Consider the following 27670-nt stretch of genomic DNA (forward strand, 5'->3'; position numbering starts at 1 on the left):
CAGGCATAAGGGTACCTACGTGGTATTAGTGGTGGAAGAATTGTATCCTACTGAAGTAAAAAGTAAGTAAAACCACACTAAAAATACTCCACTACGAGTCAAAGTCCTACATTTGAGAAAATGACTTGAGTAAAAATAATGTAGGTATTATCAGCAAAATATACAATATAAGTCCATGTTCTTATTGTGCATTAAAGCCATTTTCAGAATCATTCATATTATTTTATTAGATCACAATTGTTGTATTAAAGGGGCCCTTTTATGCTCATTTCAGGTTTCATATTTGTTTTTTCTGTCTCTACTGTGACATGTCTCCATGCTTTAATGTTCAAAAGGTTCTTTATTTTTCTCATACTGCCTGTGCTGCAGCACCTCTTTTCACCCTCTGTCTGAAACCAGAGCCCAATCTGCTCTGATGGGTTGGCTGTCCGGCTGTGTTGTGAATTGTCAACACGAGATGTCCCGCCCCTTAGCCACCTATGATGTGTTGGAGATCTAGACAATGGAAGTGCAAGTGTTACGTAGTGATGTAACTATGTCTCAGAAGCTAACAAAGGAATATAACAGAGGCATTTCAGTGTGTGGGAGAGACACTTTGGGATGTTAACCTTTGCAGACCATTTACATGCAAAAAAGCTATATAGCACTCTACAGTAAAGGGAAACCCCAAAAAGCATAATACTGCCTCTTTAAATAAAGGTGGATCTGGTTTGAATGACTTTATATAGTGCTGGGTAGCTTAATCCATAACATAATATTTCAATAGTTGAATACAGTTTTGTTTTTTATCTGAATCTCGAAATGAGCTAAAATTGGTCAATATATGTGGATTAAATAGCACATCATGAACCTCTGAAATGTAGTAAAGAAGCAGTATAAAGTAGCATCAAAAAGAAATACTGAAGTCTTTTAAAATGGTACTTAAGTAGCAGAAAAACAAAGCACGTGTATGCTAGTCAAGTCTCATTAATCCACATGATTGTGAGGGCTGCAGTTCAGCAGGTTCACCATGCAGCCAAACACCCTGTCACCTCCCCACTGGCAGTTCATCTAATGTTTCTCAAATGACACTGGAGTTAACATCTTAATGTTAAAGGTGCTTGAGAAATAATCCTTATTTCACACATACATGATTACAGCACTGTTCCAATAAAGCAGTGATTAAAATGAACGCACCTGCTACACAAAAGCAGTGCCTGCACCTTTAAAATGCACCATTACCCATTTAATGATAATTGTTAATATTTTTTTCCCCCACGCAGAGTGTTAATGAGGTGACTGACCTGCTGTTAAATTATGCTCTTAAATTTCCTGTAGATGCTGAGCTGCCTGCTGTTGCAGGAAGCAGCGGGGCAGTGAGTGGAGCAGTGAGTGGAGCAGAGAGTGGAGCAGAGTGGAGGAGAGAGCCTCCTCCCCCTGGACAGACAGCCAGTCAGCCCCGCAGCAGCCCCGGAGCCGCACACACACACAGCCGCACACAGCAGCCCGTCTGCGGGACACTGAGGACCGCATCCCCCTCACCGGAACCGCGCACAGGACACTCTCTGGTTTACGTAACACCTGCTTTTCTTTTATCGCTTTTTTCTTTATTATTCGTCGCTGAAAGGAACTTTAATTTTCATTGAGAAACTTTCACCTATGGTTCGCGAAGATGAGGCCAAGTTGTGGTTTCTCTCGGGGAAACATCGCTGTGGTGCTGCTGCTGCTGCAGCTGCTGCTGGGAGGTAAGCTTCATCATCAGCTTTATTGCTAGACATGCTGATGGGCCACAAGATTTTAAATATAGGTTAAAGTGGCTTACTTGAAAAAAGAAAGAGAAAAAATACTAATAATTTCATTAAGAAAAAGTATAGACTAATTGTCACATGGCAAATAATCTATTTGTTTTATTTATACTGCATGATTTCTAAAACCTGCAATTTAATCAAACCTAAAGGTAAAGTATATATATAAACAACTAAAACCATGCAATATAAATAACCAAAATATTTAGCCATGTGACATACATGTTAATCCATAGGAAAACATTTCAATTGTGTTTTCTTATCTATCATCTTCCCTGTTTAAGACATTATCTCTTAATCTGACATCATCAATTTTAGTTTTAAGCATCTTCATCTCTGTCAGTCAGAAAGGCAATTACTTGAGGTATGAGCACAGCAAAAACGATATATCTGGTTTGGAATGCATTTTATTTCCTCAAAATGTAAGATTTTCTGCATAACTGTTTTTGAAAACAATCAAAAACCAAAGAGAAATAGGCCTACAGATACAAAATGTCTGAGCTGCTGCAAACAGACCCAGTAGACCTGAAGTCTAGATGGTAACTAACAAATACACATGATATATGCTTCTCCTGTGTAGAGGTACAATGGCTTTTACTGAATTGCAACATGTTTGGAAGCTGCTGTGAATTGTAAGGCTTTTCCAAGCATTATTCTGAAATGGCACTGGCTCAATGCCGGCACTGTTTCATGCTGCAGAAAGTGATCCTTGCATTGTGCGCTGGGGATGTTATGCGTGGCATGGCACACTGGAACCTGGAGTCAAATGAATACCACCGTATGCCATAATATTATAATCCCGTTCACAATCCCACTGCCCAACTGTACCAACACTGTCCTGCCATGCCGTCTATATTTAAAGTGTCTCTCATAGCTCAGGAGTGTGCACATCTCACTGTGTGGCAGTCAAATGTGAAGCTTGGCCAAATATAGGCCATTGTGTCGAATTCCTGGATTTGTTTTTGGACTTAGTCTTAACAGATGTTACTTGTAGAGTGTGAAAGTAATATTATCAACTCGTGTTTTAGTGGAAATGAGATGTAAAAATGATATCAATGTTCATGTGAGTAGGCCAGTGCCTGAAAAACTGGGCTTACAGTACTCAAAGACTACAGGCCTACGTTATTGCCCAAGAGAGCACTTCCCTTCAGTTAAAATGATTAATTAAATGTTAAAGGTGCCACAGTTCTATGTAATGCTCTTTACTAATTGTTCACTGTGACAGACAGTGTAGTTTGTGCACAGATGCCCAAGAGATGTATTCCCATCACCTTTACAGTAGACATGATGCTCCCATCACACACCCTGCATACATTTACATCTGAGCTCGGCTTTGTCCTGCATGTACTGCCACTGAAGCCTGATATTTATAGATAAACACAGTTGGGCCAGTTCGATTTTACATGTCAAGGACATGATGGTAATTAAACGGGTGCTGAAATGTACACCCTACGCAAAGGCGGTCGCTCCTCACCTGCCTGCTTGTTGCAACAAAAGACCTACACCGGTCCGGAGAGGAGGAGAGGCGAGGTGCAGGCAGGTGTGCAGCAGCTGCTCCTATCTCTGGGCAAACACTGGCTGTTTGTTTTCTTAGGAAAATATCGCCTGTTATACAAGTACACAACGCTCAGATTGCACGTCAGATGTTAACTGCCTTCAAAAGGACACATCAGATTGATTTGGCTGCATATGACGATAAAGCTGATGATCTTGTGTCACTTTTGGAGGATATTCTTACTGTTTCCACGAGTTACTCATCTTCACTTCCTTATACGTTTTTTAAGGACTAAACTAGTGTTATACGCCAGTGATGCACTTATTGTATCCGATATGGCGTTTTCATCACCACACAAGTCATTTAATACTTTTTTAAATCTAAGGAAGACTGTAAAAAAAATATCTACTTAGTGTTATTCGCATCATCACTTTTCAAGGTTACAGGTAACTCATTAGTTAAGTGATTCTTGCTGAGGTAATCAAACAAGGAAATTGGCAATCAGCGTTCTAAGAGTAATCAGCATTTTTAGATGCTGCTGTTTGGCCAAGCACTTAGGAGTAACATTAAGTATGGCAGTTCAGGAAATCAATTAGAGTGAATTAAAGGCTGGGATGGTTGAAATGTGGATGTAAAAAGGTTCCCTTGTTATCATGTTCAAAAAGATCGCTGGAATCTGAAATCTTCTGGTCAGTCATTGCTTTGTTAAGATTTGAGTTTTTGCTATCAGGGAGAATATAACAGGTTTTTTTGATGGAGTTGAAACTCAATAGTCGCTTTTATGACTCAACCTGGTGAACGCCTTTATTTAAATGAACCAAATCCTCTTAACAGACATTTCTGTGTAATCCATCACTTCCCCTAAGAACAGCCACAGATGTTTCACATAAGAGCATCGATCCGTTTACCTTCCACCGTGACCTTGCTACTGTAGCTTTGACCCTGCTCTGCCCTGTGACCTCTGAAACCTTAACCAAGCGGTGATCTCCCGTGATGACCCCCGACATCCCAGAGGAAGCGTTGTTGCCATCCTCTTAAAGTTTAGCTGCTCCTCCTTCTCCTTGCATTAACATGATCATTTTCATCAGCATCTTCTTCTTTTGAGAAGGACAAGACCAATACATCTCATGTGATCCATGCTCCTATTTAATTTCCTTCTTTATTACATTATTTGATTTAGTAAAGCATCTTTTTTGTGCTGCCTATGGATGCATTATAAATCTTGTCAGTTGTCTACCCTAGCTGTCACTAGGTCTCTTTTAGTATAATTGAAAAAAGCATGATATGAGTTGTTTGCTGCAGAGTTTGTCTTATAAAACAATTGTTTATTGCTTTTTATTAAAACAAATGTGGCACACAACATCTGGCCTCAGTTTCCATCCTCTCAATAAAAGGAAGTAGTGCTGCAATATCTATTCAGATAGTGTCATTGTCCTTAAAGGTTTGATCAGAATCAGAGCTTTAATGCATCAGTTTCAGCCTTTGAAACTTCGATTTCTATTTGCATTTATAGCTCCTCGTTTTGAGCAGGCACATTTGAATCACCAAAATGTTGGCAACAATGCCCCCTAAGTTTTTGATGAAACTGGACAAATGTTTTTTTATGTATAAAATGCCTGATGGAAAGAAACCCCCCTCTTTGTTTTTACTTTTATTGCTGAGGCTTAGTCCCAACCCCTAACTCTGGAGCGTTGGCTCTGCCCTCTGCGCTGTCTGTCTGTAGGATGCTGCTCCTACCTGTCAAAGCTCTGTGCCTGATCCTCTCGTCAGTTCAGGGTCACACTTCCCTCTCATACATGGGTAGAATTTAATTTGCGTTCGTGAAAGGACAAGGAGACATTGATTGAAATTTCGCCCTCGGGGCATTTAGCCCTCTCGTTTCACATGGGCCTTGACAAGTTATTTTCCAGTATAGCCTAGCGAAGCGCGCTGTGTTTGACCCATCATTTAAAACAATGAACAACACAAAAGATTGAGTTCAGCTCATCTAAATCCACATGGTCCTGTGACACTGCAGAACAGGGTGTGTTTTGCAGCTTTAAGATTTTTAAATATGGGAATCTAATCTGCAAGTTCATTATAATAACGCACTTTTGATTGTTGTGGGGAAAGCTAATTTAAACATTATTCCTTATTGCCAAACGAGAATCTTGCTGCATGCCCCTCCTTTGCCAGCCCAACCTTGGCATCACCCTGTGTCCTTTTGTTTGCTGCTTCACTTTACTCAGTGGTGTAGTGGGGATTTTCTTACTGGGTGGACGGGCCTGGGCGGCCGGTGGGGGGGTGGGGAGGGACGGGGGAGGGGAGGGGAGACACTATCTTATAGATCTTATGGCTCCGTTCCTTTCGAAGAGCCGTTCAAAAGAGCCGTTTTTTAAAAGGGGCGGGGTTACTAGGTTTAACGGCGAAATAATCACCAGGATAATGATTGACTGTATTGCCAGACCTAATGTCAATAATCTGCATTGTAAACATGACACAAGGTGGCGCCATATCCATGTCATTCATGTCAGTGAATGTACTTTGAATTAAGTAAATAAAGTTGCCTTGCCTTGAATGAAATTCACGCAACTCTAATATTAGATACTGTGTTTTTAAGTGGCGATGGAGATTATTAGTTGACCTTGCTTTAACCTGTTAAACCCGAAGGTCCCCGCCGACGGGGACCCTGTTTGTTTTTTTTCACAACACTGTGTCTCAGGGCATCTTAATATTTAAAAACCTATTAATGTGTTATACCAGATTAACGAGAAGAATCTCAGCTAACTGACAATACAAACCATTTTTACAGAAACAAAACACAAGTCTCACAAGAAGCGTTAGCATTAGCCCTTAGCTAAAACGGGCAGATGCTACTTCCGGTGCTAACTAGCAAAAACGATCTTTAAAACTTAATATTTTCTGCACAAACTACATATCATCTGAAAGCTGATATTCCACAGATTATTGTTGTTATAAATATCATCACTGTAGGACACACACTCACTGAGCTAGCAGCCATAACTGAGAAGAAAAAAAACAACAGTTTTCAAAACCATAACAATAATTATGTCTCACCGTTGCTGTTTTGTGATCAAAGCTCTTGGTCAAGGGAATAAAAACGCTGTTTACGGTTAATCCAATGTCTCTTAGTCACTTTAGAATTGTTCCTGATAATCTATCATTAGATTCATGGCAGCAGAGTAGGTACAAAGTTTCGCAGTCCCGAGCTAATGCTGTTTTACGTGCTGTTTACGCAAACCTCTCTCTACTTGACGTAAGTGTAAGTGTTTAGCGTGCTGAAACCTACCAACCAGAGTAGGGGCGGGTCTTCACAGCATACGTTTGGGGAACAAAATCAAGCTTTTTAAAAGGCGAGTGGATTTTGGCAGTGAGTGCGGACCAACGATAAAAAGAACGGCTCTCACCAAGTACGACTCGGTTCCCCTCGTTCGTACCAAAGAGACGTTCAAAAGAATCGGCTCATTTCCGACCGACACAACACACAAACAAACACACACACACGGTGCTGCCCCTCACACCCACACACGCTTCAAATCAAGTTACATAAATGCTTGAGCTACGTTTTTATTATAATTACTGTGAAATCTGCCTATTATGTTTTCGTCATTATTACAACAAATACACACTTGCAACTGATAACACTGGCAATGATTTTATATTTATTAGGCTATTTAAAATAAAATCATGCTTCAAATAAGTGGGGGTACGGCGTACCCCCGCGCCCAACGCCCACCACACCACTGACTTTACTGAAGTGGGTAAACACGTTGGAATTTATTTTTCCACTGGCCTTTCACTGCACCCTTTCCACCAGCTGCGAGTGCCAGAAACTCTGAGAGATTCACTTCCATTTGCGCAGGAAGATCAGTGCCCTCCATCCTATAAAGCAACGTCCCTCCCTTTGTTTCCATACTGTAATCCATTGGATTCACCGTGAAACCTGATGTGGAAACACACAATGTAACAAGCCGTAAGAAGCTAAAGCTATAGTTCCTTTTTTATTTAAGGTACGGCATGATATTTCAGATTTAAAGTGGTAAAGATTTGAGAATATTAAGTGCTACATAGTCGGCGAGTAGTGCAATGTTGTACTACAGTACAGCCCCACAGATACAACATTTTCTATTTAATTAATTGGATTATTTTATGAAATTTCTTTAGCGGCTTTTAGCCATGCTAGCAGTGTAGCTCTAGGGATAGCAATGTTGACGATTGCTATACTTAGAGTTGAATCAAATATATGTTTAGTGCACATTTTTGCACGCTATTATGCTACACAATGATAATCGACATGGTAAACATTTAACTTGCTGAACATCACAGTGTATTAGCATTGTCATTTGAGCATGTTAGCATAATGTTACTATAGTTAGCACATGATGTGGCTGCACCACAGAGCAGCTAGCATGACTTTGGTGTTAAGCTGTATACGGCCCGCGAGACAATTTGGTCTCGAGGTAATTTATAAACACACGCAAAAAAGAAAAAAAATTAAGAAATCTAGACCGGAAAAAAAATAAACAAGCGAGTGCCTGTTTTTCCTGGCCAAGGTCAGGGTCCTTGAACACAACACGAGCCTACGTGTCATCACGTGGTATATGTCTCGACTCGACTGACAGGGGCAGTTCTGACGGAGAGCACCGGAACGCCGCTCGGCTCCAGCACTTCAGAAATTGCAGTACCCATAAGGAGCCGTACACATGCCGGAGTTTCTGCGTGTCTGTGTCTTTAGTTGAAAGCCCAGTGGCGATCTGTTCTTCTGTCATATTGATCAGACAGTCAATAACTTTGTTGTTATTAGCATCTGGTTAGCTAGCTATGCTAACGAATATAAGAAGCTTTTTCAACAACCAGTGAGGTAAAGGCACATCTTTATATGATCATTATAGTTGACAAGAGAACAAGAGAATAAAGTAAACAGACAGACTATATGACAGACAGACTATATGACAGTAAACAAAAGTTGTTATTAATAAAGAAGAATACAGTTTAAAGGTGGGGTAGGTACGTTTCAGAAACCGGCTCGATATACACTTTTTGTTATATTCCATGGAATGTTCTTAACATCCCGATAGCAATGAATATCTTAAGTGCTTTGACAAAAAATCCATAACAAAATTTCATCTGTAGAAGCCGTAATACTAGGCTTGTTTGAGACACATTGCGGCTCGCCTCGAAAGTAGACGAGAGTAGCCGATCGCAGCCGGGGGAGGTGTCAAAAAGCTCGTCTTAAGTCGGACAGCTCGGACTCGGAGTCGGCTTGACTGGCTGGGTTTGCAATGGCGGAAATTGCGTTGGCGTTTTTCGTTGCAGATGAAGTGGATGCAATAGAAATCTCACATGTATTGTATGGAGAATGACATGATGAACCACACCAGTCACTGGGTTCCATCATTAGAAATGCTCCTCCCTCTTAATGTTTGCAAAACTGATGCTGGACAGGCTACAAATGATCAGTCCCTTCAGATCCGCACACATGAAGCTTCATGAGCATGAATTGAACAGACCTGCTGCTGTGTTAATTCTTTAGCTGCCACTTTAAGCTTTCTGATGTGTACAACATGGATGTAATTCGATTTAATCTCGCCATTTTAAATGATGTATTCAATAAATAAGGTTAAACCAAATCATTACATTACAATAGATTTTATTTTAATGATTTGGTTTAACTTAAAGAGAAACTTTATTGTTATTGCACATATTACAGGTACTGAGACAACGAAATGCAGTTTAGCTTCTAACTAGGTGCAACAAGCAGTGAAGTGGAAAGTAATGTACACAATCTACAGAATAACATATAGAATGAATTGAATGATGAATAAACAGTGGGGTATGAATACACTAGATATCAGCCTGTGAGCAGTATGAACAGTGTGTATGAATATGCTAAGATATATAAAGTATGAAAACGGTAAGCAGTATAGTATAAAATATATAGATATTAATTTCATGATGATAAACATTGTGGAACAATGATGAAAAATGGGAATGGATGTGGCGACGTAAAACTGACACAAAACGACAACAAACTTTTGCCAGCCAATTGGAGAGTTTCATCAGCAGCACGTGGTAAAACCCACCAATGAGCGCTCAGCTCGAGATACCAGCGAGTCGTTTCCCATCAAGCATTTCGCTTCCGCAGCTCGTGGAGAGCAACAACTCGCCTCGCCTCGCTCTCAAGGCTGCGGGCGTCTTTGTCCCGCGAGATTTCAAAGTCTCATGTGGGCGAGCCTCCAGAGCAAGTCGGACAAAATGACTAACCATCATGCAACACACTAGCAAGACGTTGATCGCAACTGCGCAGGTCTGCGCAGGTCTTGCTTGTCTCAAACAAGCCTACTGTAAAAAGTACAACCAATCCGTTTAGCCGGGCCGGCTAAACGGATTGGATGGCCTACCTGCCTGTCAGCCTTCCATCGGGGCACAAACTTATCTCGTGCCCTCATTGGTCATATGCGGGTTCGTGTGTGTTGGAGGAGAGGCTCTATAAGGAAGTGGCAGATTTTCTCCGGTTGTGTATTTTCAAATTCTAGCGATCTCGAGCCGGTTTCTCAAACTTACCTACCCCACCTTTAAAGGGGTGTGATTTGTCAAATATTCATAAAGAAAAAGAAATCTGCTTCCAGTTCTGTTCATATGGGTGTTGAGAGATGTATCCATAGATCTCCTAATGTTGCTCTCAAAGTGCAACAGATTGATGCTTTTAACTTCAACATTTAAAAAAAAATCTTCCCGGGGGTGCTGGAGGAGGTTAGGTTCCCTGGGTCATATGTTCCTGACAACATAAAACCTTGAAAAGTTTACTTTACTGTTGTAGAGTGCTAGAAATGGGCTCGGCTACATTGTGCTTTTGCGGGTAAAATTATACCTTTTAAATACAAAAACTCAACAACAAAAAATATTGTTCCCATAGTGTTTTACCTCATACCTTTTAACAGAGACCTGAAGCATTATGTTTTGGAGTAGGCCTATTTGTACATAGTACATCCATCTGTCTGTATGTCTGAACATTTGTTATTCTAAACATAACTTACCTTGCGGTTTGGTAAGTTTTGTGGATCATACCTAACCCAAACAAGAGCTTGAGTGGCGTTTGAGTGACATTTTTACATAAAAACCCTCTGTCGTTCAGATGGCACCAAGGACATTACAAATTTGACAATTTCTTTCACAGACTTTCAAAGTAAAAGGACACAAACAGGCCAGTTAATGTGTATAAACATAAGAATATTGAACTGCGGGACATTGGACCCTCCCTTGGGAACAAATAAAACCTCCTCACTTGGCAGTGGTCACAGATCATTCTTTTTGGGCGCAGTTATTTGGGGAGGTTGATGAAACCCTTTATGAAACCAATGGCGGTGAACTAACTATGCGATAAAATTACATTAATGTATTTTTCTACAGGCAGCTAATGTCTTTGTCTACATCTGTGTGCCCATCAGTGAATCTGATGGCTTTGTACCACCGCTGTGATTAGGATAGAGATATTTTATCAAAGCACTCTAATGACTACTGCGTCAAACTCAGTCAGGAGGTCCATGATGCACATGTTCAATATTGATGCCACTGTCACTCCCACGGGAATTCTTAAACCAAATTTGTACTTGCAGCTAACCCCTGAGGAGATGTTTATTAGATTGGTTGATGACTGATGAACATGGTTCATTGGATCTCAGCTCTTGTATCCTCTGAAGGATGATTGGATTACATTATGTTGTAATTGATTATTATGTTACGGTATGCATCGCGGTAAACTGAGTAATTTACCTGGAGCCTGACTCCCTCCCCTGAACTGATATCAGATATCATATTACTCTGATGAAAAGTTTGATGGCTTTGTCATCCTAACAGGAAATGACTTTCTATTCTCATTACGACTCATTGTTTTGCGATTGAAAAGCATCACAATGAGACCTTTATTAAAATCCCGGTGATGGATCCAGTGTGATATGATGAAGCAATCATGCACACTGGCACAGGAAACTAAGAGCGAGAGAGTTCCAAACATTATGATCAATAATAGCTTTCAGAAGTTGAATTATAGCTCAATGTGCAGCTTTTTAGTTAATTGAATTTTAGAAGAGGACCATTCCCAAAGCTGTTACATCTTTGGAAGCAATCGGGATTCCAGAGTGATTATGATATTTATTATATTTAGATCACCATGATATTACTGTGTGGATGCTGCTGGTTACAGCTGCTTTGTAAAAGCTGATGGATTATTTGAGAAAGAGGATATCGATGGGCTAAATTGTGCCTGTGAAATGAACAGTATGTGATATTTGTGCGGGCCGTGCATCTAAACAAGTGGGTCCGTATTATGTGCAGCAGCGGAGATGATTGCACACATGCAGCCATCAGCCTCTCTCCCCGTCTGTCTCATCAGTACGAAAACAATCAGCATCACTGTTGATTAGTACGGTTATTGATTGGTATTGCTGCCAGATACATGGCATTTCCAATGGGTCGTTACCAGGGACAGATGCAGCGCAATTTGACCTTGGGAGAGGAACAAGGGCACGGGACTGGGCTCTCACCGCAGCTCCAGCCTACCAACAACATTAGTGAAGGAATGAATCATGCAGAGGCCAGGTCACTTTTCCTTATCTGCCATGTCGTTGACAAGGATGCTCAGTGAGGACGTCTGGCTGGGAGTTAAAACGTTTTATTTCATTGAGACATAGAGGCAGTCTAGGTTAGTCTAGCTGGCACATGAGCTCATAGCTGGTAAATCTATCAGCCGAAGCACGCATTGAGCTAATTGAGTTCCTGTCTTTGTCTGGGACGACGGAGAGAGGGCGTCCTACCCTATCAGTTCCAACCAGTCCTAGACATACTGATGTCTGTGGCACATGGTTACAGATTTTGTGATGAGCTTGTGTCCTTTTTGTCCTTCCACGGTTAAAATATGAGACAGGACTGACACAGGCCGTAATTAATTTGGAGACATCTGCCATCGTCAAAGGCATACGTGTGTAAACGAGTGAGAGGTTTATTCCATTGTTGTTGTTTTTTCATCAAGCAAGTGAGGCGACGTACAAGTTCAATTTCACCATCCACTCAGCAGTACATGATATCTATTGTAAACACGAATTGCTACAAGAGTTCTCCTGTTCAAATACCGGCTTTGTTTGCTAAATTACTCACTCCGGCTTTTGAAGACACGGTGTATAGCAGCTCAGCATCAGTTTTATAGGGGTGTAAAGGCTGTAAAAGGTCTGCTTATGGTGGTAGTGTTTACACACTTTCAGTTATGGGAGGTCAAGGCTGTCCTAAAAACAGCCTATTGTTCAGGTGTATGTCAAATCTGTAAGAAAAAACCTGTGTGTGCGGTAAGGGTGCATATTATCTGAGGTGAAATATCATTGCTATATTACCGTCATTCTTGTTCATCATTTTGGGAAGCTAATGAGTCATGCTTTTGGAAAATCTTCATCATGGCAAGGATGCCATTTGCTAAGAGAGGCCTCCTTGATCCATCCAATTAATTCGTTTTGATATAAACTGCTTGCTTTCTGTTGGCTTCAGTCCTGGAGAGAAATTGAATTTTGAATGATATAAACAAATTGTGTCGCACAGGCTCCTGCAGCCACCGTGGCTTCGGGCCAAGGCCAACATTCATAAATGCATTCAACTCCCGCTGGTTAACGCGGTGGACCCTCTGGTTTTATTTGCAGAGCTGCTGTCGTCTGCTGTGTTGATTCATCACTGACATGTGTGGGATATCTGCAAAGGGCTGTTGAAACGGGTATTTTTCTAGCTTGTTAAAGATGCTGTTTAATCCAGCATCTTTTGCAATTTATCAAATGAATACACTTTTAGAATTAGTCAAATAATGAATCATGATAATGATTAAGCTGCTGCTTTCTGTTTGTGCATGTGTCAGTAAGATAATAGCTCCCTCTAATGGTCACTTTAAGTATACATATGGAGATTGGATTAACTATCTTTATTTGGCTTCATTTTCTCACAACAAAAACCCATACTGTGTTATTCTGCTCCTGGAACTCCTATATATTATTATGGAAGTTACCTCCAGTACATTCAGATGGCATGTGTTGCGGAATGTAACATTTAAAGTGTGCTATACATTGTCGTTCTACTAAGGCCATCCATCCATGTAGAGTCATTTAGTTTCTGCCTGTACTTTTTTATTATCGAAGTATTATGTTTGGTGTTAAAATGGGTTTATTGTGAGGAACAACATTATCATTCATCCTCCGATGTGCGTCATAGAATACATATTGCTTCACTTAAGAGAATAATTATTCTTCTTGTTATGCTCTTTGGTTGCTCTGAAATCATCTGCTTTATCAAAAACATCCTAAATTGACTTTAAATGATATCCTGTCTTATGAAAAACTAAATAAAATAGCAAGGTCCTTTAGTAAGAGCCTAGTTTATTATTAAAATATGTAAATTACTTTTTTTTGTCATATTATTTTCACATATCAATCTTTTGCCTCTGTGTTGTAAATATATTTTGTATATGTTTGGCTTTGAACAAGTACAACTCAAGACAAACTATAAGGAAACACTATTTCAAACACAAGTATGAATGGTCCTTATTTAGCTGCGAGAAATGTAGCAAAATGAAAACCATCCCTAAAATCTGAGTCATGAAAGTGAATCCCACAAGAATTAACAAACAAGTGGCCTGCTGTTTGTTTTTGTCTCAGGAACACGTCTAATAAAAAGGGCTGCAGCCTCGCTGAGTGTATCTCCATCCTTCAGGAAGCACAGCCACATTTTATCCATCAGCTCGGCCTCCTGTCATCCAACCCCCACACAATTAAATCAATGTCTGAAACCAGAGACGAGGCCTCAACTGCAGCAACAGAAATAGAAAATCTAGTTTTGCTGTCTGCTAATGACATTAGTGCGTCCCCTAAATGGTTGCCTACCGTCGTCAAAGAGGAACATAGCAGGGATATAATTACAGGAGGAACACTCACATCTCCATTTTCCTGTAAAATGCACAGCCTGCCACAGCTCTTATGGATTTCCGCAACACACATGAACACATACACACTCCTCTTTGGCAGGTAATGATTCATTTCACCCTAGTATCATGTTATCCCTTGTAATTAAACATCTCAAGGTGAACACAAGGAGAATCGGAAACCACATGTTATTGACCGTATGAGAAATTCATTAAAAGAGCAGCATAAGTGTCATTTGAGCCCCTCCTTTCAATTTCCGCTGGATGAAAGAGGGGAAAGAAACTGAACCTGTCATAATCCATGTATGTGTTCATTTCCAGTCAGCGGCCAGACAGCATTGTCAGTGGGTATTGTTCCTATTGTATTGTTGATGCCTGATAACTGCGGTTTTACTGCTCTGTAATAACACTCAGTTGCACTGTCAGGCCTTATTTCCAGTTATCACAGTGTTCTCTTTCAAGGGGAAATCCCCCTGTGGCGCACTGCTGCTTGTTTTTTAACATCTGTTAATGTCTTCTTCCTGCAGGAGCAACAGGGCTGTACTTCCCTCAGAAGGAGTACTTTGAGACGGTGTACGTGGGCCAGGTGGCTGGCACACCCATCCTCCAGGTCCACGCCATGCTGGACAGCAACTCTGAGCAGCCGCGCTACTACCTATGCAGGACGAGCTCCACCATACGTCACAGCTCCTGGTTCCACCTGGACGTCAACACTGGGATACTGTTCTTAAACAAAACCCTGGAAGAGAACGATTTCACCTTGTCCAGTGAGAATTTTAATCTATACTCGCCTTACAGTGCCAGGTATCCCATACACATGAGAGTAAATTAGCTTCTTGACGTTTATGCTCTTTGCATACTAATAATGCTTTGGCTTCGTTTGCCTACGATGATAATGTAATTGCATACAGGCATAAAAAAGAGCTTAGTCATCAAAAAGAGCACTGTCTGAGATTAAAACGCGGCTTGTTTTTGTTTTTGGCTCAGATCAACCCTCGTGGTCCGTAAAGAAGTTGGTCCTGCTAGCCATGGTCTCCAAGAGGCCCCAGTGCAAAAACCCCACTCGGATCACCCTGGACTTTGTCAACGCCACACTGCCTCATTGCGCTCAGACTGATCTGAAGGAGCTATGCTTCCCGCACAGAGACACGTCCAACCCCCACATCATGGAGAACAGGTTCCCCGGGGCCCTGAGACAACTCCGCCGTCTCACCAGACTCCACGTCTGCCCCAACTACACCGTCTCTTACCATGTGGAATCAGGTCAGACACAATAAAGAGAGACTCATTCTCACATTCTCATACATATAAATATGTTATTTGTAAGCAATAAAAAGGCACTATGCTCACATTTAAACACTAATGTTGTTGTTACAGCTGTCTGTCTGGTACCAGTAGCCTATGGTGGCTAATGGTATTGCTGTACACATATTAAGATTGAAGATATCAGCTGCAGAGATGTCTGCCTTCTTTCAACATAATGGAACCAGATGGTACTTGGCTTGTGGCGCTCAAAGCGTCAAAAGAACATATTTGAAAAACTCAACAGCAATCTTTTCCCAGAAATCACGACCCAGTTACTCAAGATGATCCACAGACCTTGTTGCGAGCAGTTTAATGCAGGAAATTCAATTTAATATATATTTGAATATTAGTTTTCTCAAATGTATTTTTTGTAATACTAATACAGGTAAAGGGAAACATTTGTTGATTTTGTGGTGAACTGTCCCATCAAACTAGGAAGCATTTTAGCAAAATGCTACTTTTCCATTACTGTAATCTTTAGTTGCCATGTGAACTTGTTTACCAAGAGTCCTGCTTTGAATGAAACATCTCTGACTCAATGTATTGTATTTCAGACGGTGGATTTTTAAACACATACACTCACACACACCTGATTTAGTGTGTTTCTCTTGTCCACAGATACCACAGCACCGTTTGCTGTGGACGAGAACACCACAGAGCTGGTGGTGACGGCTCCTCTGGACCGTGAAGAGAGTGAATGCTACCGACTCCTGCTGGTTTGCACAGTCCGGACAGAAACGTTCATCACCAAGCTGGACGCTTCACTGGATGTGTTTGTCAACGATGAGGACGATAACGCACCCTATGTGAATGGGACAGACACGGCAGATATCGTCATCAGCTTTAATCGGACAAAGGTAAGGAGACTTATAAAACACAGAGACAAAATCTGTCATCTCTTTTTAATGGTATTCTCTAAATTCATGACTTGAGATAAGGTGAAAAAAAAGCAATGATAATCTTCCTTTTTTTCAACTGTGAAACCTGCTTTTTCTGGGTCCATTTTCAAAGTTACCTTTTCGTTTAGTTTTCCTTCTCTGAAAACAAGTGGATGAAAAAGACAAAGCAGCAGGTGATTTGCTTTTTACCTCTTGTGGCTAAAAAGAGTATTACAAAAACAAACAAAAAATTCCCGATACAGAGACATTTTAAATAAAATGTGCTTGCCATGACTTTGAAAAATGATATCCTAGCTTAACAATTTGATCAGATGTTTTTAAATCCTAAACACATGGGAGACATTTTTAGAGCAGAAGAAGGAACCCCGACTTTTTTTTTCTCACCAGGCACTCACTGCATCGAGATCTGATCAGTTGTTATTGTTTGTAAGACACAATGTGGGCTAATATTATCGACTTTACACATTTTTAATTTTTTCTTCCAGGATGGGTCTTTTGGCGCTTTGTTTGTCTTCGACAGGGATCTAACCCCCATCTTCCCGATTGACCAGCCCTACAATAAATATGTGTGGACCTTGCTCAATAATGACACATGGATAACTGAAACATTTGACATTAAAGGCACCTTCAGTGAAAAGAAAGCTGCTGTTGGAGGAATTCGTGAGACCGTTCACGACTACCGTAAGTGACCCAGCGGATACTAAAATTCATCTGATTGTATGATCATTGTAGTTTTAGTACTCATGTTTGCCCCTTTGTTTTAGAGCTTGTCCTGAAGAGGAACCTGGTGGTGACGGAGAACCGCACCGTGCAGCTGGACTTCATGGTCCATGACACCACCTACCCCGGGCTGGAGGGGAAAGTGTTGCTGCACTTCAACGTCACTATCTTACCTGTGCACATCCGCTTCAACAACGTCACGCATATGTTCACATTAACACGCAGAGCTTCTCTTTATGCTCAGGTATTCATGAACGCTTTTTAGATTAACATTTATTTTTTTATAGGAAAGGTTCAAATTGTTTTCAGGTTTTTAGTAACTCACATCAATTGTAGTTGATTGCATCACTTCAACATTTGTTATGATGATAAAGATGAAGTAAAATATATCCAACTGAAGGGCTCAGGCTTAGTAGAAGAACACCTCGATGTGAAAAATGCAACAAAGAAAATGTCGACAGGGGGTTAAAGCACTCTTGTTTCGATGATGCAAGTTTATATTCCCTTATAAGACTTAAGTTTTTACCCTTCTGTTTCACTTAAAAAGAACTGCTTTGATGTCCTTAGACTAGAGGATAAAAAAGTCCCCCTTAAATACTTCCAAAAATATACATTTAGATTGTATCCCCCTTTCAGTTATTTAAACCAACTTCAGTCCTAATCATCACTACCAAACATTCATTCATTGAAATCCTTTAAACGCCAGTTTGCAAGATTTAATTGATTCGATCTTTTTTGTATTGTCTGGAATATGACAATGATTTGCAACATTGATTTCTTTTTTGTGCATTTGTCCCATAGGGCAAACATGAGACTCAATCTTGTAGAAAATAGTAAAAACTACAATTTTGAAGCCAGTGCTTTACATTTACAGCCTAACACAATACAATGCAGTATTTCTACACTGAATAAAACTGCTGAATGTGAAACTTGTGAATGTAATGGGGTTCGATGGGGACATATTTGTCCTTAAGGGTCTGTATTTTAGCTAGACAGTTTATTATGGATATATTATTGGAGCTGAGGATGAACTTCCAAAATTCAATGAAAAAATTCACACCGTTGCCAAATGTTATTACACATGCATTGACACAGCCAAAAATGTCCCAGTGATGAATATAGGTTAAATATACTAGCTATATATAGCCATTTTAATAGCTAAAAAAGTGTTGACTCACCTCTAAAAACACTGAGAGACTGCCACCTGCTGGCTCAGTAAAAGATACAAATCAAGATCTCTGTAATAAAGCAGTCTAAAAAGGTATATTGTGCCAACCTTCCACTTAAATCACCTACTGTCTTTTAAAATGCCAATCTCCCATCCCATTGGCTCTCAGGTCGGCAGAGTTTGTGTGGAAAACTGCCAGCAGTTCGATGGCTTCAGGGTCACATACCGGCTGGAGGTGCCCGATAAGAACGCGTCAGTGGAGGTGCAGTCCTGCTACACAGCCATAGGCATCACCCAGGCCCCGGACGAGATGTGGGGCCTGCTCTATGTGAACGACAGGGAGGCGCTGCGCAGGCCCGAGTGCGAGGACCTGCAGTACATCGTTGTGGCCCAGGAGGAGCACACACAGCTGGAGGCCAGCACGCAGATCCACATCATACTGGATGCTGAAGGTGAGAACAGTCCACTTAAAAAATCATTAGGTTTAAAAAAGATAGGGTTTAATTCTTCTAATCCTAATGTAATCTGTGCTCATCTTTAATATACATTAGTAAACAGCAAAGTATATTAAGTTAGTTCTCTGGAAACAGTAATCACAGGCTGCTATTTAGTGTTTCACTTCCTTACGTTCAGCACCACCGCAGGTCCGCAGGCACACATGTGAAGACTCCCAAATGTCTTTAACCATGTGTGTTTTTGGCACTTTGTACACAGCAAACAAGGCCAGCCAGGAGAGCGAGCAGTTCCTGTCATGTTCAGAAAACAGACGGCGAGGAGACTGTGAGTCTGTGCGAGGCCTGGGGGCCACAACAGGGAGATGCCAGTGGAGGCAAGGCTCTGAGAAAGGTACTTTTTATTTTATGAACCCTTATAACATCTTTTCCTCACTGAATGATGTCAACATTAATTATGAGACATTACAGTCATGTAAGTAGAACCAAATGTTTCCCTAAGTGGTGGTAATGGAACAAATTAAACATCCTTTTTGCAAGAATTTGGGAAAATGTGCTCTTAATTTCGATGAGGAAAAGCACTAACAGCACCACATGGTGGCAACAGAAAGTCCCCAAAGTCATCTATTGTTGTTTAAGCTGATACATTTTCTTTTAAAGACTTAAATTATGGCTATTATCGAGGCAAACCTAAAATACATTGGCTGCCGTTAATTGTATAAATTGATACATTTGAAATACCATCACTATTTAAAAGAGTTAGTGGTACTTTTCTAATTAAGAATTCCCAGCAAAAGACTCCAACATGTGTTGTCATCTGGTAATGTTTTGCACTTCAGTCTTTCTCTCCTTTGTGTTTATGTCCTAGTTATATCTACACATTACTCCACCTGCTCCCCTGACCTGCGAACATGTCCGGACAGCTTCTGCGATGCAGTTGAGAGCAAACATCCGTCCATATGTCCACAAGACTGTACAAGTAAGAAACACATGGCTTGTTTTTGATTACACCCATGGATTTCTACAAATATAAAGCTGTAAAACAAATCTATATCACATGTAAATCTAAGAATAAAAGCATGTTGACTGTTTGTTTGTCTGTGCAGAGGAAACCGTTATTGGAGGTCATGAACGAGGCTTGAGGAATGGGATCCAGGCTGGCTATGGGACCTGCTACTGCTACCCTGAGAGCTGCGTCTGTGAGAAGGAAGATATTGAGGGTGAGTCGCCATAAATCAAACACAACTTTCAATAGGGCTTGGTCAAAATATTACATAACTATATAGGTCATTTCATATCTCCGTAAGGATATATGATGATTCTACATGTTTTCTAGTACTTCAATAATACGTAGATGGTCATTTTTGTTGTATACTCCTTTGTGATTTATAGACTTGACAAAGGAAAACTATTTTATAGATTATTTAAGAACATTAGTGCAAAATGAATTATAAAAGATTACCAGCGATACAGTGACTATTTTTACATGTTTGCACACAAATACAAAATAATCAGATGAATATAATAGCGGGATTTATCTGACATTTGAGTTATTCTGTACCTATTATTATCAATTACATTATTGTGTATCTTTATATCTAGCTATATTTAACTTAATAAGATACAATTGCATTGAATTGTGATCAATTATCATATTAAATTATCTCCCAGCCCTGACTAATGATAATAAAGTGTTCCTAATTCAATAAAAAGAAAGAGAAATACATTGCTGCTTTTCTGAGAATAACAGTGTTGTGCAACATGCTCTCCTGCAGAGGCCATATGTGACGACATGTGTAAGACCATCGTTGCCACGGCTCTGCTACTCTCCTTCATCATCTCCATCCTCCTGTCCTCGTTCTTCATCCACCGCTACCACAAGAACTCTCCCAAGCCTCCGATCGCCTCCGCTGAGATGACTTTCCGCCGGCCGGCTCAGGCTTACCCCATCAGCTTTCCCGGTAACCTTCGCCGCGGCTCGCAGGACTCCATCGAGACGGACACCTTTAAAATGCCTGTAAGCTGCTCATTTTGGGCCTGTGACACTTTTATTCAGCAAAGTGTGGTGAACTGGTTTCGAACATATCAATGTGTTTCTCAACAGGAGGATCCTAAGTGGGAGTTTCCTCGTAAGAACCTTGTACTTGGCAAGACTTTAGGAGAAGGAGAGTTTGGGAAAGTTGTCAAGGCGACAGCATTCAGGCTGAAAGGAAAAGCTGGCTACACCACTGTGGCTGTGAAAATGCTTAAAGGTAAAAGAGAGAGTAGACAAGGTGGGGAATTAATGGTGATGTATGGGAAGTGAATGTCTGGAGAGATGAATGAATTTTTCTTTACAATCCCGTCTTTTCATCCATGACAGAAAACGCTTCCCATAGCGAGCTGCGTGACCTGCTGTCAGAATTCACCTTACTGAAGCAAGTCAACCATCCACACGTCATAAAGATGTTCGGAGCGTGCAGCCAGGACGGTAAGGCTTCACTCCTGCTATCCTCCCAGGACATGTGTGATGCACATGGACTCTCTAAGTGCTGCTTTTCTCTGAATAGGTCCTTTGTATCTGATCGTGGAGTACGCCAAGTTTGGGTCGCTGCGCAACTTCCTGCGCGACAGTCGGAAAGTTGGCCCGAGCTACATGAGCAGAGACTCCAACAGAAACTCCAGCTATCTGGAGAACCCAGACGACAGAGCGCTCACCATGGGTGACCTGATCTCCTTTGCATGGCAGATCTCCAGAGGCATGCAATACCTGGCAGAAATGAAGGTATTTGCCAAACTGGAAAATACTCAATTTCCAAAAGCAAATGTATGGAACACATTCAAAATAGTGGAAATACTGAAGCAGTTGCATTCCAAATACATACACTGAAAGAAGCTACACAATTGACGTACTAAAAGATGTTCAAGATGAAGTTAAAGTGTAAGGGTTGAAAGTAGTTGAAGTCTCAGTATAAGAATAAAAGGCGAAATATCAATGAAATGTATTTTGTTGTGTAAGCACTGAACGTCTCTTTAAATGAGCATGTTGGTCCGACAGCTTGTTCACAGGGACCTTGCTGCACGAAATGTCCTGGTAGCCGAAGGGCGAAAGATGAAGATCTCAGACTTCGGCCTTTCCAGAGACGTGTATGAAGAGGACTCGTATGTGAAGAGGAGCAAGGTAAAGAAAAGTACTCTAGTACTTCTAGTGTATTTACAACCATCTTCTAAATAAAGATAATAGAAAACCTAACCATGTCTCCCTCTGTTTTCCAGGGCCGTATACCTGTGAAATGGATGGCAATAGAGTCCTTGTTTGATCACATTTACACAACACAAAGTGACGTGTGAGTACCAGTAGCATATTACACTAAACGTTATTCATGTATCCCTTTCCTGCTGAGAGTGAGATGAGAGTTTTGACACCACTCTCATATCTATATGATACATCTGAAGCTACAGTCAGAAGCTGGTTAGCTTCAATCAATCAATGTTTATTTATATAGCCCAATATCACAAATGTTACATTTGTCTCAGTGGACTTCACAGTGTGTACAGAATATCAGTATGACAATACGACACCCTCTGTCCTTAGACCCTCACATCGTACAAGGAAAAACTTCCAGAGAAAACCCAGTTTAAAGGGAAAATGAGAGAAACCTCAGGGAGAGCAACAGAGGAGGGATCCCTCTCCCAGGACGGACAGACGTGCAATAGATGCCGTGTGTAAATCGAAGAGATAATACATTTTACAGCATATAGACCAAATGTTTGGAAATGCATGTGTCTGTAATAAGAAGATGAATCCACAAGAATGTCAACAATCCTGTGGGACAACCGTGCATTCTTGGAACGCAATGCCCTAGTAGGACAGTAGGGTATAATGAGTTCTTTAAGGTAAGATGGCGCCTGCCCATTAAGGGCTTTGTAGGCAAGAAGAAGAATTTTAAATGCTATCCTGTGTTCTATAGGGAGCCAGTGTAAGGCAGCCAGAACAGGAGTTTTTTATTAGATTTAACATAAAAACAATAATCGTGGCTTGATATGGAGTAAGAACATGTTCTTATGAACCACACAGCTTCCGGTCTTCCAAGACCCGACCGGAGAAAAAGACGTGCTGCAGGCACGAAACACAGTACCAATAGAAATACATTGCTTTTAAAATTGTTCTGTGTGACACGAAAAAAAGGGGAACATCTTGTTGGTGAACACGAATCAATAGATTAAATGTCGTGACTATAACACGAAATGCCGTGAGACTGGGTTGCTGGATCTGTCAACGTTAACAGAATCTGCCCACCAGCACTTCAAAAGCTCCCAAATGAACATGTTATATGCAGTTTATTCAATACAAACACATCACACCTTGTAAAACCACAATGTAATCAGATGTAATATATTAAAATAGTGAGAATTAAAGGTGCTGGTATGCAGTCTTTGCTTCAGTCAGAGCCTTGCTCTACCAATCAAACGGCTCTGTATTTAACAGACAGATACTAGAGTAGTATCAATCTTCTCATCCAACTCCCAAAGCAAAAATGAATATTTCCAAAATTGTTAAATTATCCCTCTAAGAATTTCCATTATGTGTTATCAAAACATTCTTATGAAGTCCTATTCTTTTTCCAGCTGGTCCTTTGGTGTGCTGTTGTGGGAGATAGTGACACTGGGAGGAAATCCCTACCCAGGTATCGCTCCTGAACGCCTCTTTAACCTGCTCAAGACCGGCTACAGGATGGAGAGGCCAGAGAACTGCACGGAGGAAATGTGAGCTCCACTTTCTCTCCACAGAGTGCCATAAATCCCAACCACCACATTAAGACAGAAAGTCGTGGACAATTACTGTTACGGAGGATTCGATGATCTCACTCACTGTAAAACGTTCCCCCTCTGCAGGTACAACCTCATGGTTCGATGCTGGAAACAAGAACCAGAAAAGAGGCAGCATTTCTCAGACATCAGCAAAGAACTGGAGAAGATGATGGTGAAAAGTCGGGTATGGTGAAGCTATACAACACATTGTGATAACATATGCATATTGTTCCACAGGAAAGCAGCTATTAATCAGTCTGTTTCCAGGCTCTACTCGTGCAATTCTGACACAACTTTAGCGATGCACCATTGAGCTCCGGCAGGTTTTTTTCTTTCCACTCCTGTTGGACTTGCAGCTGGCCTACAGTTAGCAGTATAGCATTTCTGGTGAACATCGTGTACGGCTGTTTAGAGTTACACATATGTTCTGCGTTACCCATGATCTGTCACTCTTTGCAAACGCTGTAGATACCATAATTAGTGTTTGAGGAGCACTAAGAAACATGTGGCCTTGGGCAGCATAATCACAGAGCATACCAGTCAGGCCCCTGATGTTGAGGTGAGCTAAATATAGAGCATTTAAGGACGAGGGAATGCAGACATCCCAGAATACAACAGGCTTCTTCCCTGTTATCAGAGAGAGGCAGTGGGAGTGTCACTTGTAAGGAGTCCAAAGTATTTGCAGTGATCTCCACAGGGTCTTTGTCAGCAGATGTCAAATATTTATTAACACACAATATATACAATCTATCCTATATAATATGACTAAGAAGGCAATGACACAAACTGATATACTGTGTATATATTGCTAGAAATTATAATTAAATATCATATAATTGACTCATAACTTAACAAATCAGTCTCACATTTAAATAATAGAAAGACATGTATTTTTTTTAAATGTTTAGCTTTTGTAAAGTAAACCTACAAATCATATTTGCACACACATAAAACACTGTGAACACAGTCTTTGTTTTAGCTCTGAACATTATTTGCTTCATTTTATATTAAACAAAATCCCCCAAAAATATATAGCTTTAGATATTGTAAACCATTTTATAAAAATGGTGTGATTATAGTAGTCAGCTCTATAAATAATATATATGACTATTTGTTTCAAACGGTCTAATGTATGGACTATACTTACATACAAATAAATAAGATATCTAAGAAATTGAAATTACCTATAAAAAAGTAATACAGGTTTAATATATACCTTTATGTATACAGGATTCCCTTTTTAAAAGTGTACCTTTTAACTTGGTCAAAACCCAAAGAAATGTTGATTTAAAAACTCTTAATTTGATCATCACAGATTTATATTTCATATTTCCATTCATGTCTAAACATACAATAGTTTTCTTCCACTTGTGCGTCACTGCCCTGCATGTGACCTTTAGCACGGGCACCCTCAGACTTAGTGTGCAGTTTTCCCCCGCCTCAGTAATCAGCCTAATCACACCTTCATCTGCTCCTGGCAGGATTACCTGGACCTGGCGGCGTCCACGCCTGCCGACGCCCTGCTGTACGACGACGCGCTCTCTGAAGAGGACACTCCACTAGTGGACTGTAATAACGCCCCTCTCCCTCGCACCCTCCCCTCCACATGGATTGAAAACAAGCTCTATGGTAGAATCTCCCATGCATTTACTAGATTTTAGAAACAGGACACACAACACACGCTCTCTTTTTTGGCAAGTTGTGATTGGCCTTTCCGTAGTCAAGTGTGCGTGACTGTGATCGAGGCATGCCTTTTTTGCTGATTAATGCTGACACATCTCCCATTTCATCGTAAATGAGAGGGCTCAGTGTAAAAAAGATCTTGTGTCTTGACTTTTTTTGTTTTACTTGGACCTGCTTCTAATGTAACACGAATGCTGACCAAAATGATGCTACATTTGTAAATATTGAACATACCATTACTTCTTATTTATATGGCACCACTCATACTCATGCTTAGTCTGCATTTTTATGAGTTAATCTTTCGCACCATCACATTTCCATCGTCATCATTCCATTATGTGTTTGCATTGGTAGAAACAGTGTGCGACATTTGAAACAGGTCCTTGTCGAATCAATCACTCACTGTGTTTTTTAAATTCAAGATTGCCTTACATTTCCTGACTTTCTAATGTATATTAGCTGTTGATCTATAATGTTTCACAATGCTGAACAGAGGAACAGTAAGGCTTTTGAACGCAACTCTCAGGTGACGATATAAAAGTAAAGAACACATTGGATTTATTGTTCGTTTGCATTTTTGAACAGTTACAGAAAGGGGCATGAGCGACATTATAGCTAGATACATTTGTACCAACACTTTGTAAAACACTTAATAAATAATAAACAACACTATATTCTGCTTTATGTACAGTAACCTATACAAAGCCATTACTTCAACGGGCTTTTTCCAGGCACTACAGAGTTTGATTTGAGAGCCTTACTGTCTGCACGCTGTTAATATTTCACTGAGTGCAGAAAAATGATATGTTCTCGTTTTTAGGCATGTCATACCCGAACTGGCCTGAGAAGAGCCCGGTACCCCTCAACAGACATGATGCCACTAATCCAGTCTTTACAAGATATGCCAATGATAGTGTTTATGCAAACTGGATGGCTTTGCCTTCACCCGCAAAAGCTGTGGACAAGCTCGATAGCTAAAGACAAACCAACACTGTAGAAAAGATGACTAATTGGTAGATGTGTATATTTCTATAAGACTGTACATTTACAATCTGATGCTAAAGTTGGTTCCCTTTTATTTCTGTTGCACGGGGTATTCAACGTTTTAAAACTGGGGTCTTTTTTTGCTGCAAAAGCGGCAGGATCAATGTAGACCACGCTTCATTCAGCTCCTCAGTATGTTAATTGTTACCTCACGGGTCATGTTGGCCATGTTGTATCACTGCATGACTATTGTACCAGATTGTATGCCAGTGTCAATGTCTTTTAAGTGCCTGTGCCGCTTCTACAATAGCCTCCAAATATTAATGTGCAACTGTGAAGATCTTGTTCCAGCCCAGGAATTAAAGGGGACGTCTTTACCATCACCTGCTGTAGACAGCTGGGATTGAGTGGACAAACAGCAAAATGCTGAACTTGTTCTGAAAATGTAAAGTTTCTACTTTAGAGGATTGTGCTCCTCAAATTGTCAAAGACCCATTTGTGTTTTCTCCCACAAGATGATTCAAAGCTGTTCTTGCCAAAGAGAAGTAACACAGACATGATCAGTGAGCAGTTTTCTTGCTTTTGTTCTTGTTATATATATTTGTTTTACATGAGAAATATCAACTAGTGAGTGCTACTCCAGTGTAAGGACCCGACACTTAACGTAGACCGTGACCATGTCCCATGTGAGACTACAGTTCACTATTGGATTCACTGTAATGGCAATCTTTGTGGAAAAAGTATGATTATGTAAACTAATGAGTGTTATCATTGCTATGTTGTTATTATTTGATTAACTTCCAATTAATAATAAACGTTAAAAATGTTCAGTGTGGGTATTTTCCTCATGTCTCTAAAAATGGATAGTAAGCTTCTGTTTACTGATTACTTTAATGTTAATATTTTACCTTTACAATGTTCAAAATTATTTTGTTTTAACTTATGATTGGTGGTTCACATACATTTTAGGTTTTTTTATACCATTATAAGGTTTAGTCTTATATTACAATATAAGGTCCTAGTGCACTTTGGGACAGGATTTTATTTCTAAATAATGTTTAATTTTGTGCAGTAGTTGCCTAGGAAACATTGGTCCATTGGAGCCATTTCTTGTTTGAATAATCAGTCTCACTAAATGATGTAAACATTATGTGCCGCCTATTAATCGCAACTGAGACTCAACTCTTGTTTTGGCTGTAAGAAACTATTTGTTTAGACAATCTGATGATGGTTTTAGTTTTTCAGGTTTTAGATGTTTGATTCAGTGTTATATCAGCTTACATTTCAATAGTTTGTTCACTTTATTGTTTATAACAAATGGATAACGTTTTTAATTAAGGTTTCTTTGGTAGGCAAAATATAATGCATGTCACCCTATCTAAGTATTATACAAATAGATATGTGGACTAGTGGTGACCTGTCCATGTTGGCTCAGTGATTT

At 40.3% G+C, this 27670-nt stretch overlaps 1 protein-coding gene across 1 annotated transcript; it reads left to right on the forward strand.

Moving 5' to 3' along the window:
* The first annotated feature begins 1456 nt into the window (after positions 1–1456).
* On the forward strand, positions 1457–26995 carry ret (ret proto-oncogene receptor tyrosine kinase). Its single transcript, XM_034100139.1, has 20 exons — positions 1457–1724; positions 14755–14994; positions 15215–15490; positions 16151–16389; positions 16917–17112; positions 17196–17395; positions 18489–18771; positions 19034–19165; positions 19640–19750; positions 19878–19991; positions 20547–20788; positions 20876–21023; positions 21134–21241; positions 21321–21535; positions 21809–21931; positions 22027–22097; positions 23380–23517; positions 23647–23746; positions 25044–25191; positions 26066–26995. Exons 1-20 carry the CDS (start codon positions 1652–1654, stop codon positions 26221–26223), a joined length of 3315 nt encoding a protein of 1104 aa, XP_033956030.1. The 5' UTR covers positions 1457–1651; the 3' UTR covers positions 26224–26995.
* Positions 26996–27670: the final 675 nt, after the last annotated feature.

Source organism: Pseudochaenichthys georgianus, chromosome 15 (genome assembly GCF_902827115.2).
Source record: "Pseudochaenichthys georgianus chromosome 15, fPseGeo1.2, whole genome shotgun sequence".
Classification (NCBI taxonomy): domain Eukaryota; kingdom Metazoa; phylum Chordata; class Actinopteri; order Perciformes; family Channichthyidae; genus Pseudochaenichthys; species Pseudochaenichthys georgianus.